The sequence below is a fragment of the Priapulus caudatus genome, unplaced genomic scaffold (assembly GCF_000485595.1).
Source record: "Priapulus caudatus unplaced genomic scaffold, Priapulus_caudatus-5.0.1 Scaffold25, whole genome shotgun sequence".
Lineage (NCBI taxonomy): Eukaryota > Metazoa > Priapulida > Priapulimorpha > Priapulimorphida > Priapulidae > Priapulus > Priapulus caudatus.
Window position 1 is genome coordinate 370,857 of NW_014577086.1, and position 14,953 is coordinate 385,809.

At 39.9% G+C, this 14,953-nt stretch overlaps 1 protein-coding gene and 1 long non-coding RNA gene across 2 annotated transcripts in view; one reads left to right on the plus strand and one right to left on the minus strand.

Annotated features, from left to right (window-relative positions):
* The first annotated feature begins 21 nt into the window (after positions 1-21).
* On the plus strand, positions 22-7,014 carry LOC106814125. Its single transcript, XR_001394561.1, has 4 exons — positions 22-92; positions 3,011-3,126; positions 5,895-6,036; positions 6,293-7,014. It is a non-coding gene; the product is annotated as an uncharacterized LOC106814125 (long non-coding RNA).
* A 262-nt stretch (positions 7,015-7,276) lies between these two features.
* Positions 7,277-14,953, minus strand: part of LOC106814118 (synaptotagmin-12-like) — a 24,834-nt gene continuing 17,157 nt past the window's right edge. Inside the window, exons 7-8 of the mRNA XM_014818403.1 lie at positions 10,833-10,966; positions 7,277-8,224 (exon numbers count right to left, since the gene is read on the minus strand). Coding sequence (XP_014673889.1) covers positions 8,054-8,224; positions 10,833-10,966 — 305 coding nt within the window. The 3' untranslated portion in view covers positions 7,277-8,053. The remainder of the gene's footprint in view (positions 8,225-10,832; positions 10,967-14,953) is intronic.

Sequence of the window (14,953 nt, forward strand, 5' to 3'; positions counted from 1 at the left end):
ATATTACCAGTGCAGCATATATTTGTCACTAGATGGCGGCAGCAGCTAGAGTGCGATAGTACGTGTATAATAATCGTCCACACACAGCAATGGTAAGAGTTAGTTGTTAGTGTTTTCAATCTAACGAATATGTATAAGTAAACGGTCATCTGCGAATATAAAAACTTCGACTTTATCCCAAAATATTAAACTTAGGGAATCTATGCATTTGTGGGGGCTAGTGTTATCAATACTGTGGCTGTGCTATTTTGCATCGCGCTGTATTGTGTTTATGATACATTGATAGACCCGGCTTCGCCACGTATACACATTACACTGTTATCAACTTCACTGTTAATGTTATCAGTATTGGAGCTCCTCGTGTCGATTTGTTAATTTAAATTGTCGTTATGTTTACTGATTTTATTGCCAGAGAATAAAGCGTTCTTAAATTTATCTGCCACAAGAACAGCTTGATTGCATGATAATGTAAGAGTAATTGGAGAAGCATTATTATTATTATTTGCCATTAACGTTGTTGTGAGTCACTGATTGGGAGTAAGAACCTAGTGGCGCTGAGAGGGTCTATGTCCCCCAGCGTACTGCCGGAACGTACCCTGGTACCAGAGCATATAAATCAACGTGATTTATATGCTCTGCTGGTACTATCTAATATGCCGGACCGTACCTCGTCTACTCCACTAACGAGGCTAGGGAGCAGCACACGCCTACTCCCTAACCGGGTAACCCACAGGCACTTGAAGCGTGTCAACTGTTAGCACACGCCGCCGCCATTGCGCGCACACTGACACATAAATATATAGCAAGTGAGAAAGTGCGATCCCAAAAATTCGCTCGACGCTCGCTGCATTTCTCACGATTTCAACACAAATACACATCCAACAGCTTCCATCTTTGTTTCTCCTTCAAGAACAGTGTTCACTTGTTATAAAAACATAATGTCTCTGTTCGTAACCGAGCTGTGTCACGCGAAATCACACAAACACTGACGAAATTCTCGCGTTCGCTAGCACTGCGCACGGATGGTAACGAACTTTCACCCATGGTTAAAGGCGGCGAAAGTTCGTTAACATCCGGTGCGCAGTCGCGCTTTCTCACCTGCTATATATTTATGTGTCAGTGTGCGCGCAATGGCGGCGGCGTGTGTTTACAGTTGAAACGCTGTGCAGTGAAACAAGTGCCTGTGGGGTAACCCTAACTCTAACCCTAACTGGGTACCCTAACCCTAACCCTAACCATATCAGATAGGTACCAGGGTACGTTCCGGCAGTACCCTGGGGGACATAGACCCTATGAGCCCTAGTGGCAGTGTATTTACGGCCCCTCCTAGTCCTAGTAGTAGTCCTAGTCCAGTGCTTGGCTAAGGATTTGTATCAAAAGTGATAAAGTAGCTATGCTGGAGAAGTGAGTGGTGTGTTAGGTCTTGCGCACAATCTACCTAGTAAAGCTCACCACTTCGCAGACAAAACAAAATTTTCTGTAGAAGCGACAGAGTACCATTAGTGGGTTAAAAAAAATGTACTAACTTACTTTTTACTTAATAACTTGACACCTATGCACAAATCACAGAGAGTTTGCTACCATCATGCTGCCAGATGTAATTTTAGGGGGTTCCGATGGCGGAAATCTGGTCAATTTGTGCATAGTGTAAAGTTAGTGACACATTTTACCCAACTGTTTTACTCTACAATGGAAGCACTTCCATTTCTGCAGGAAATACAGCATAGGTGGAATGAATGTTGATGTGGAATAGTTTTATAGGTAGGCAGTGTGCAGCATGTAACACATGCGGTCCAGGGCGTTATTATTATTAATGAGCTCCAAGTACTTACACAGTATGATATACAACTAATCCTTTATGATTCGATATAAAAATGTCAAAATTGAAACATTAGGGAAACATCAGGGGGGTGAAAATGGTGGTTTTTGCCTGCAAGTCCGGGACTTCTCAGCAATATTTTTGGAAGGTCCGATGAAAGATTTGAAAGATCCAGGATCAAATCCAAGCCATTTTCCATATCGAATACCAGCACCCAAATTACGATCCTTAGCAAAACGCCCAAATTACAAAATTCATAAAACGCCCAAATTAGCAGAGCTCTGATGCAGATCTCCATGTTTCTATCGTTATGTAGGCAGTTTTATAAAAAAAAATGCTCCTATAAGATCTATAATCTATTATCTGAATAAAATGTGTTGTCCAAATGCCCAATTTAATGTCATAAATAAGTATATATATAATTTTTTTTATGCTCTCTACGCTCGCCGTGGGTGCCCATATTAGGCAGCTAGATTAGTCCCTGAGGTCCGAATATCGTTTGTTTGGCTAATAGATTATTTGGTAACAGTGGATCCACTTATTTATATACAAAACCAAACATAAACAAACTTATGTTTGCCTTTGTTTGATACAATACATGCGTCATCTGCAGGCATTCCGAGCTACTCGCACGAGTGATGAGTTTATGCTGAAACTGCGCGCGCATCCGCGTTAACTTCCGTTATCAACAACCATGCTACTAACGTTCCAGCATACCCATAGATCAGTATGTGTAATTTCGATCAGATGTTTGGTAAATTTCACTCTTATACTTGGTATGTTTCATTGTGAATATTAAATATGATACTAGATGTCGACAGTAACCAAAAATCGATCTACTTTCACTTTATTTCTTCGCAATTTGCAACATTTGGTTTAATGATGTTTTATTTTATGAAAGTGGAGTACTGTAAATTATTGATAGGTTTGACGGACTTTCTGCTTGGAAATTGCGAAGGTCCGAGCGTGAAATCGGCAGGTCCCGAACTTCGGACTTGCCCTATTTTCAGCCCCTATTTGTGTGGAGCACCCGATGCTCGATCAGACAGAGGAACAAGATATTGTTGACAATTATGTTTCTGACTATCCTGCTGCAAAATTCTCCCATTATACCACTGCAGAAGTGAGGCGTTGGAATCAATAATAATGACCACTAAGTTACTAACTACGTGCTTGTATCTGTATTTGCAGGAGTCCAGTATAGAACACATGGCTCGGTATGTGAGCCCAGTGAATCCAGCAATCTACCCGCACCTGACAGTCGTACTCCTAGGCATCGGAATCTTCTTCATGGCATGGTTTTTCGTGTATCCTTTGTACTGCATTACATGTCTATTACTATTAGTAAGCATACATATGTAGTGCTAAGCTGTCAGTTATCAGGCCAATTCATTTCAACAATTGTAAATCCTAATTAAAAATACACTCTTGACAGCTTTTGAGCGGGTATTGCTCTAATGAAGAGTTAATGTTTATTGACAAATGAATAGAATAAATCACATGGTTTATTTATAGATGAGATGTATTTCTATGCTCAAGCCAAAAAATTCCATAAAATTTTCAGCTATTTACAATTATAACTATCACTGGCAGATCTATGCTGGCTGTAGAAGGGTTGATGCTGGTAGATTCTGGCATAATGAATACCATAAAAAGCTGGTTGTATTACGTCTCTGACATCGGCAGTGTTTCAGTGCTGCCACTTTATACTTTTTTAAAGCATACTTTTTTTTCAGAAAATATACTTTTTATATGTTTTTCACACTTTTTCATGCATAAATACTTTTAAATACTTTTTTTGCCAAAGATGGTCAAAACTTTTCGGACTTACATCTAAGTACACTATATTTGATGAGATTAAAGGTGTGCTTTGCTAGTCTTCTTGCAGAAGTGATGGTGTGCTCTGTTCAGTGGAGTGTTTTTGCTCTCAGCTCTCCGCTGTCAGTGACCAAATGACAGAGCATTGCAGTGTTTCCCCTGCATTGACACGAGCGAGGCGGGCCGCCTCGCTCAAATTCTCAGCCGCCACACTGAAATTTGTCCAAAAAACCACCTCGCTGACGAAACCTTTGGCAACTTGAAAAATAGATTCAAGAGTCTCATACAATGTGTCCCAGAATAGCTTAGAATGCACCAAATTGCACCTTTTTTTTTAATTTCTGGGGCGGGCATGCCCTTGGACCCCTCTAGCTGGCCAAGCACATGCACTCCTTGCTTTGGTAGGACCTTGAAACACACAAACACCTCAAAAAATTTACCGCCTCACAGACCTTTCTGGCCAAGAGACTGCATTGCATATTCCAAACCAAGAGACAACTCCTCAAGACGTTGCACACATAATTCCTGAAGCTTGTTAACATGCTGCACATAGGCTATAATGTATTCGATAATAAGGTATAGGGTAACAAGTGACTACAAATCATGGTAGGTTGATACAAATTTATACTGTTTTTATACTTTTTTTTGACAATTTTGATACTTTTTTCTGGACAGATTTTATACTTTTTTGTAATATCCTGAGTGGCAGCACTGGTGTTTAAAACGGCATGTTCTCGCAGCAAAATGCGTGAACTCGTCAATGATGTAAAAATTTGCTATTCATTTGTATTACTACTTTCATAACATTTCTTTAGCAAACCTAAACAGTCTTACGAAACTAGTATTTTCAATGTTTACACAGTGTTTACACATGCGGGACATAGCCGAGCGATTGCAGTTTTCATCTAACAAGTTATTCGATTCATTATTCGATGTTTGTTCAGTGCAAAATTGTGAAATTTGTTTAAATCATATATTATCTACATTACTTATGCAATCAGCAAACAAATATAGTGTTTTCTTTCCAGGAACTATTTGCGCTAGCGGAGGCCTACTGTTAGCATTCTCATACCGCGTTCACACGTAGCTAAAACCCAGTTTCGTACGTACTCAAGACAAATTTCCCTCGTGTGAACGACCACATATAGCTATACTCTGTTCGAAACATGTACAGCTATACTGAACAAAAAGGTGCGTATCGTACGTACTTTGTATAACTATACGCATTTCATACGCGTATAGCAGACATGTGAACAACCGGCTCTAGCTATATACACGTATAACTGGGCGGAGCAACATCCGCAGATTATGAAATATAAGCTCACTGCGCGACTTGTCGGGCTTACACGGCGATACATATGATCATACGATACATATGATTATACGTGTGAACGCTGTATAACTCGAGGCCACGCTTGACGCTTCGTACGGAGTACGTACGATACGCGTTCAAAACTGGGTTTTGAGGTACGTGTGAACGCGGTGTCAGTCACATCACTCTTATGTGTATATGTATGCTGAAACGCTGTCCGACGAAGTTTCAAAATAACATAAAAATAGTCGGCTTTGGAGCACATATCTGGCTCAATAAGAACATTTCGTGATGTTTGCATACTGCAAGTATGCTCACAGTAGGTGTATGTAGGCTTTTTGTTGCGAGGTTTATCCATTTTAAAGGGCCACTGCTGACTACACACGCACGGGCAATCAAAACGATCTGAAAGTTCAGTCATCGGTATATGGAGAAATAAGCATGTACAGTGGTGACACCTAGTGTTAGCCATCGCATAAGAATGAAAATGAAAAATCAATAACATTTTGCATAAAAGCATGAGTGTATCCTTCAGCATTTTGGAATAGACCTATATGTGCTTATGATATACAGAGAGTAATTATGATATTGTGTGATACATTCGTGTGGCACATAGAATGTGTACATGTAAAACCGTTTGCAATATGGTTTTCTATATATGGTATTTCATTCAGTTCAATATATACAAAGTTTTTACTGCAGAGAATGTTGCCAAAAAACCAACAATTTAATTAGCCCTAGCAATTTACGCTTGAGATGACTTAAGGTGCATAACATCCGGAATGTTTAGGATAAAATTAAGGTTGCAAGCAGTTGATTAAAAAATTAAACTATCAGTGGCAGTAATAGCACATTAATAATTATTTATTCTTAAATCTAGATACATTTATTGCTTACACTCTGGTACTTGCATTCGTTTATAATGACCTTGACCAGCTGCTGCAGATATGAAGTAACGTCAACAAAATTCACACGTGACATTTTCAAGGAGTTGCTAGTGTCCCTATTTGCTGCTATCTTCATGGGTGTTGGAATCCTTTTCCTGCTCTTGTGGGTTGGCATCTATGTCTGATGTTTTTTCTGTGAGGTATGAAAACATTCTTGTGATATTTTGACACTAAGTGTAAATAATACAGAGGAATTGCCTTTTGACTCTCAAAAAGCGTGTGCGGCAAAATGAAACAGTCCCTAGTCTGAAGTTCCAAATTAATAATGATGATCGTAGCCGACACAGGTCAAAATAACTGTTGGAATGACGAAAATTATCATGTAATGTTGTAATATAGTGTTTGGGGTCTTTTGTTTATGTGCAACGAGAGTGATTTCATTGTTATCGATTACAGGTTATTGAGGAGGATAACAAAGTTTATAAAGTGACCTGCAGGTGACGGGCTCTGTCGGCAGAAGGAGTATTCATCGCATTCCATTGGGTATCTTTGTTCTATCTGTCACCAAGGATTCTATCATCATGCCACGCCAGATTCTCTGACTGCTGCTGTAAGGGTGGCACTTACAGTGCCATTTTCACAATGCATTTCATCGACGATGGGTGTAAGAGTTGCCCGTGCATCAACAAAGCTTGCTGTACGGTGTGTATTTTGTTTCAAAATGCATTAACAAAATTTCCCCTGATACATGATCTAACATGGATGCAAACCATGCCTCGTCGAAAATTCGCAGTCTTGATGTGTATTTAATCAACTCGCATGAATCAATAATTTATTGCCATGTGCGAATACAACTCCAGTGGTAAACTCTGAATTCTCATCTGTCGATCAGTTATTTAATGAAAAGATGGAAACTTTTTGAAGCGATTTGTGTGAGAATTGGTACATAGTACAACATGAGTATCCAGCATGCCTAAAGGATATGCCCGTTCTTGCTCTTCTTTGTATGATTGAATATGTATGTGTGAGTTTCTCTACTATATTGTGTGACGAAGAATAAATTCTAAAAGCCTGAAAAATTATGTGTACATTTTTAGAAATCAAATTTTCGTCTTGCTTGTTTTTTTTTACCCTAAACATGTATGTTTTGCTATCTATTAAAATATTTTGTTGAATGAGATTGGATTAGCTGACCATTGATATATTAGAATCAAAGTAATGTTAGAATATTCCATGTAGTTGACATATTATTGGTAATCGTACGACCATAATTTATGTCTCTTGAACTGAATATTGAACTGAATACTTGTCTCTGAATATTGCTAACAGCTATGTGTAAGATGTTCACTGTTAATTCCATTTCCAGAATTCTGTATGTATCATAGGGTTTTATTACATTTAACACCATTAAACATATACATATATTTCCACAAACATTAATTGGGTATTTAAAATAGAAGAAATCTGAAAATAGATCAATCATAGTTGATAAATATGATTCATTGAATATATAATCAATTGAATGACAATAAAGTTTGTTTGTGTGTATATATATATACATATATGTATATATATATACATATGTATATATATATATATATATATTCTAGTGAATAATTGAAATGTAAGAAGTACACTTGGAATTCAAATTCAGTTAAAAAATTACATTACTTTGTTATTCACTATTCGTGAAATAACTCATTACGCATACATATAGACTCTTCCAAACGTCAAACATCAAGCAATAAGATTTTGCGGTGCATTTTTGCTAGGAATATTCGGTTACTCACACACACCACAGTCACGGATCCAGAAGGGAATTCTAGGGGGGCGAATCATGCGAGATCAATAGCACGAAGCGCCCGAAGGGGGAGGGGAGGAGGCTAAAATACCCTGAAAATTCTAGGGGGCCGCCCCCTGTGCCCCCTCCCTCCTGGATCCGGCACTGCACCACATAGAAGGTAGCTTCAGCGTCAAAGCGCTGCGGTGTTAAACAGCGCCAACAATTACTCAAACCCGCTGCTGACTTTCCTTGCACTGTAGGTTACGCAGTAACTACGCCACCGTACGTCGCACCTGCGCATGATTAACCAGGCAACTCTTCGCATGAAGCTAACGGAAGCCGCGCACACGGCGTGGTGCCCCAGCTAAGGTAGACGACGTCGTAGCAGCAGGGCCGAACGTCGCAAAAGTCGCTTCGCGCAATGCGGTTAGCGCTTATTTGCGCACGGTGTGCCACATGGCGATCGGTTTGCGCAGTGACGTCATCATCTGGTTCCAGTGCGACAGAGTCTTTCCGCTGGTGCTCGAGCCGACGATCACGTGACCGACGGTGAGCTGTTCTCCGTCTGCAGCCATCTCACTGATGGATATGCGAAGTTGGATCGACTGAAAAGCATATATACGTAGACGCTTAGAACTCTCTACTTAGTATTGTATTATCTAGAGCAGTTCGTGAGACAAAATTAATGCACCCGGAGCATTTTTAACTAGGTTTGGAAAACCCCTTATTCCGATTCCAGTACAACATTACTGAGGTACAATTCAAGGAGAGTATAGAAAGAGGGAGACGTGCCAAAGCCGTTTTATTATCGCTGGAGTGTGAAGCGAAATGTTGAGATGGGCCAATAAAGCATTCGCGACAACGTGAAACAATCCCCGGTTTGCGAATCTTTCAGCAATAACCCAGCATCGCGCGTCCGTGTTTATAATGCGAGAGTGGAGTGGACATGTCATAATTTTTTAATAATGCCTGTTCAAACTACTTGCTACGAGCAAACCTTCTTATATTCGTGTTTTGTATGATTTGATTCGATAAGACGCACTTGTAAATGGATAGTATACATTCCCGGACAGGGTACTGGGATTTCATACGGCCACATTAGTGTCGCTGTTCATTTAAGGAAAGCGGGTGGATCATAAATCGTTAATAGGTCATATTCAGATTAGCCCTTAATAATTTATGCTAAGGATATGTATCATAAACTGTTCTAGTGCGTGTGGTTACTGTACTATAGTATACGGTGTGCTAACAACCCCTAGACTACTAAGCGGACTTAACGAGTCATTTTATTACGCTTTTGGTTGTATTGACTATCAAGCTTTTCCTCGCCATAATAAAGTATTATATTTCAGTACATTGCATATATTTCATTGCGTAAGTGTAGGTGTTTACTTACGATTAAATTGCTGTACATTTGAAAGAAGTTGAAGTAATTAACGTAGGAGTCGGATGATCAAATTTTATGAGGATATATAGATTTATATATAATATATATATATTATATATATATATATATATAATATTGTATTATATATATACGAATATAAGAGATTCATTTAAGGACGACCGGAGCAAAATTGATATATTAGTCTAATATTTCAATGTACAGTATAAATTTTAACTATTACTTTGTAAATTATGCGAAGTCAACAGTCAAGTAAGGGCATTCGAATAAATTACAGCGTCGTCGGGACGCGCAGATCTACTGCACTATCCCACACAGATTCGTCGAGCATTTTATCAAGAGTCATAATACCTTTATTAAGTAATTATATATGATATTATTTATAAGGTATAATTAGCTCTTGATTTTATATATATATGTGCAATATAAAGTGTAAAGATATCCGATAATCAATATTGTACCCTTGATATAGTTAGACAGCTCGTATCATACGCATTATTAGGAATCAATTAAACAAATTTTCACTCCTTGTATTATAATATATACAAGTATACGAAAAAATATTCCTAGCACAAATACGATTAATTTCTCCCTTCTCTTGCTCTATTTTTTTTCCCATGCTTCCCTTTTCACATTTACTCCATTCCTCGTCCTAATCCTCTTTCTCTCATCTCCCCCCCCCCCTTCTCTTCTCGCTCCCTCTCTAATTCTTTCTCTGACATCTCTCTCTCTCTCTTTCTTCTCTGCTATTATTTCTGCTCTGACTCTGTTCTTCTCTCTCTCCGCTCGCGCTCTCTCTCTCTTTTCTTCTCTCTTTCTCTCTCTCTCTCTGCTCTCTTCTCTCCTGCTTTCTTTCTCTCTCTCTCCGTATCTCTCTTCTCTCTCTCTCTCTCTCTCTCTCTCTCTCTCTCCTCTCTCTCTCTCCTCTCTCTCTCTCTCTCTCTCTCTCTCTCTCTCTCTCTCTCTCTCTCTCTCTCTCTCTCTCTCTCTCTCTCTCTCTCTCTCTCTCTCTCTCTCTTACGTACTCCGCTTTCCTAACCTTCATGATTTTTATAAGGTTTGTGTTGTTCAGAAACATACCGAACCCGAAACCCGTTGGTTGGGGACCGTGGGTTGGGGTAAACATCCCGAACCCGTTTCCGATTTTTTTTCAGAAAAAAAAACACATTTTCCGTATGCATGCTGCGCTCAGTCAGTTGAGGTTGAGAAGACAACCTTGTACGCGTGGTAGGATATGACACACACACACTCAACTTTATACGTCGCTCGCTAGAAATGCATATTATGCAGTGCCCATACTGGTATATTGAAGTGAGATGCCAACGTCAGTACCTACGTACGTCAGTAAGTCAGTAAATTCAGTGAGTAGTCAGTAAGTAGTAAGTAGTAAGTAAGTAAGTAAGTAAGTCAGTAAATAATCAGTAGGCCCTATGCAGAAAACGTCGCTCATGATCAGTGCTGTTGTTGTGCTGTTGTTGTTGTATAGGTGCTATTGTTGTTTTAGCTACTGTCGCTGTTGATGTCTCTTATTGTAATGATGATACCGATAATCATGACGATGATGATAATTATGACGACAACGATGATGATGATGCTGATGGTGGTAGTGGTGATGATGATGATGATTAATGCAATGGTACTTCATTTAATTTTAATTTGTACGTTTTATGTGATAATATTTACATTTTATCAGGTATTTGGTTTATTGAGATAAATGAATAATAATAATAATAATACTAATAATAAGTAATAATAATAATAATAATAATAATAATAATAATAATAATAATAATAATAACATCAGTTACCTGTAGAATTTGAGCAGACACGTTAAATATCATCGCTTCGTTAAATATAGGGTTGCATTCTCCTCGCTTAGTCGTTGTCTTTTTCTTGTTGATTTTCTTTCCGTTCTGTAGTAGATAGACCTTTACGAAGGAATCTGCAGATAATGGGAAACACCGCATGAATGTCGGAAGATAAATACATTTTCAAAAAAATGTGAACGGACGTTTTCTAAAGGAGGAAGTCATCAACAGATTTCGCATTGCTGTGCCGAGTAATCTTGCACGAGCGAACTACAAAGGCAGAGCGAGTCAATGTACCTTGGCCTACAGACGCTCTTGAAACGTGACTTCGGAAAACGTCGTAAAAGCTAACGTAACGTTACTGCTGGAGACTGCTTATATTAACCAGGGCATGCGACTCGCCGACATCATTGTTACCTCCGCCCAACGGAGTTGGAGGAGGTTATGTTTTCGCTCTCGTGTGTTCGTGTGTTCGCGCAATCGATATTAGCGCGGCGGTCGATCGATATCACCCAGCGAGCCAGCGAGTCGGCAAGCCAGCGAGCCCAGCGAGCCAGCTCGTAGCACATACATGTTACATGGGAGCGTGTACATGTCAGTACGCTGGCGTATATCGTCGGTTATTCGTGTGTTCGTGAGTCGTATGGCGTATGGCGTATGTTGCTGGCGGAGGTATGCACTCCGTTAGTGCATTCTGTCTAGTTAAAGCTGTGTAACGCTGCCGTAAATATGGGTACAATATTAGTTATGAACCATGAATAATTGCGCATGACAATCTTCAGCATGTGTACCTTGTACATTGTATTTAGTACGTTTTGAATATTAGTATAGACTAGTAATCTATTTATTTTACCCACTCTAATTAATTAATAATAGCATCTCAAATATATACTCTCTACGCGTAGGCTGAGCTGTGGTAAGTATTTCTAAAGGGTACCGAACATTTCCTAAAGTTATGGCGATCTCATGCATAATATAACGCAATTACTGTCAACCAATATCTGTTTATATTGTCTGCCTGTATAAGGAGAGCTCGCCTTAGGGAAATATCCTTATTGGAATACACTTGGGCGGTTTATGCGTCTATGTCTATATGCATAGCCGAGTGACTGGTCAGTGATCCTCTGTTCTGCCACATGCATAAACGTTTACCAAGACTGTACTTCGTATGCCCTACATGTTATAATCTTACGAGAGAAACTTGTGTGCGTGCGAGTGTAGGCCTATGTACGCAAGTACGTGCGTAAGTGCATGTCTGTGCGCGTGTATGCGTGCGTGCGTGCGTGCCAGAATAATGACTGCACTGCAACTCGTGAACAGATTTCGGCTGTGAGATACCCTTCAGACGCCTCAGACTGAGATCGACATGCTGCTTGCTCGGTGCCTCTCTCTCCGACGTCTCCCGGCTTCCCATTTACATATTGCGGGCATGCCCTTTTTGCACGTGTTCTCACTTATCAATCGATAAAACAAATAATAAGTATATTAGTTATTAGTATTAGTTTAGTATATTAGTATTATAGTATTTGTGATATTATATTGGATACATTTAAAACGAAATAAAAATTCATCGAAAGAGTCGTGTAGAGTTTTTAAACACATTCATCATGATATTTCATAGCTAACTAAACATCCAGCCAAAACCAATCCAAAACTTTTTCAAACTTAAACTGTTAATAAGTATATTGTTTTCAATAAGTACATTTAGTTTATTGTTTATATATTGTATAAAAGTAAAGTTTTTTAACAGTAATCCATGCAATTGGAAATTACAATTTACGGCAAAAACGTTTTATTCAAAGTCATTGTTGATATCTTATTAGGTGATTTTTAAATAAAATTAGAATAATATTGATTCAATTAAGAGTGTTCTTGTAGTTTCATTGGATGCATATATGCTTCTCCATATGATTTGTGTAAATGTTGCATGCTGGTTGTAGAAAGGTTGCAGAAACGTTGTATAACGTTGGGAGGACGTTGCACCGCAACGTAATTCACAACGTTGTGGCAACGTTTAGAAAACTCCACACATTTACGTCCCCACAACGTTATACCACAACGTTGCCACAACCAAAACGTGACGTTGTCACAACGGTGCCACGACGTGAATGTGCTAGCTGGGTGTTGATAATATGATTATTCTGATAATATAAATTACTACGGCACTTGTGGCAAAACGTTTTGCCTTCATTATTTCCTGTTTACAGCCCACACTTTGCAAGGTATTGATTGCTTCGCCAGAAAATGTCGATAGCTAAGATGCTTTTGTTCAGTGCGCTAACAAGTAGCGTAATAACAGACTGGATATCATTGCGGTCACTGATCATCATCATATATCATTAAAAAAATTATGGGAATCATTTGGTCAGACAAAGTAAGGAACGTTGACCCATGGGAAAAAACTAATTATGCAACAACCGATCGCAACTGACATCAAGCGAATAGAAGAAAGTGGAGGTGGATTGGCCACCCCTTACGCAAATCTAGAGACTCCATCGCCAGGCAAGCACTGACATGGAACCCTCAAAGTCAATGGGGAAGGGGCCGTCCGAAAAGCACATGGAGGAGGTCGGTCGAAGCCGAAATCAAAACCGAGGGACACACCTTGGACACCATCAGGTAACTCGCCAAACACCGAGTCAGATGGCGAGGTTTCATCAATGGCATATGCCCCCCGGGGGGGGCACTTTCTATATATTGTATGGTAGGTATGTGCCGCGGGAGACCCCCTTTTCACCTCAAAATTTCCGTTCCGGAGACCCCCTTTTCCACCCGCTTCTCACATTCCGTTCCGGAGACCCCCTTTTCACATATTTCCCGTCCCTGCGCATATGTCCTACTTTTTTCCGCACGTTCCGGAGCTCCCCCCCCCCACCCCCATTTTGATGTGCTGAGTTAGTACCGGAGCCCCCCAATTCCATCTCTCAAGTGGCACATACCTACCCTATTTTGTAGGGAGTGCCCCCCGGGGGCATATGCTACACCCATGAGCCACGCACGGACGTGACTGGCTGACTGCATGACTGACTTATCATCATGTGTAATGTACCTACGATTGTTTATCACAAATATATGTTACGATCTTGATTCCGGCTTAATTGCGACATTTAGCCGTCCGACGTCGGTTACGGAGGTTGCGCGATGTATGGGTCAGACAGACGAGAAGAGCGCAAGTTGTGTGGGAAGTCTAGCTGTTAGCCGGATCAATTCGTTAGCAGGGATTACATCAGCGACAGGTTTCCGCGGGATATACAGGCGAAACGATACTGTATTATTTCATACATGAACAACAAAACCATGCGCAACTATAAACTTTACATTTACCCAGACATTATAATATATGGTATTTGTATTATGGTATATAATGGCTCTGGATAGAATTATACGGAATTTTAAAATTTTTCTACTATTATATTAAAATAGCATATTTACCTATAATTGTAGGAGTATAATACCGCAGCCTAATAATCTTCTATCGATTTGTAAGGAAGATCATTCGGTGACTAAAATACAACATTCACATGCCTTCGGATGCGTAGGACGTTTCGGCAAATGTCAACCACATGAAAATGTCATAGTGGTAAGAATATCACGGAGTAAACATTTCTATTCAATGAGTATATATATATATATATATATATATATATATATATATATATATAATAGCCATACTGAAAAGATACTGAAACACGATATAACAGTGCCATTACGTGTCGTGTCCGGTGTAATAGTGTTAATGGTGTTTGTGATACTTAGCAGGGATTCTGCAATATTTTCACACGAATCCGCTTGGGAAACCCATGTTGTGGGATATTCTGCTTCGCGTGTTTCACTAACAACGAACTGTGCATCGTTCACGAGCACAACACACACGCGCGTGCGCACACACACACACACACACACGCACGCACGCACGCACGCACGCACGCACGAACACACACACACACAAACACGCACGCACGCACGCACGCACACACACACAAACACGCGTGCGCGCGCACACACACACAACACGCGTGCGCGCGCACACACACACACACACACACATACACACACACACAAACACACACAAACACACACACACAAACACACACAAACACACACGCGTGCGCGCACACACA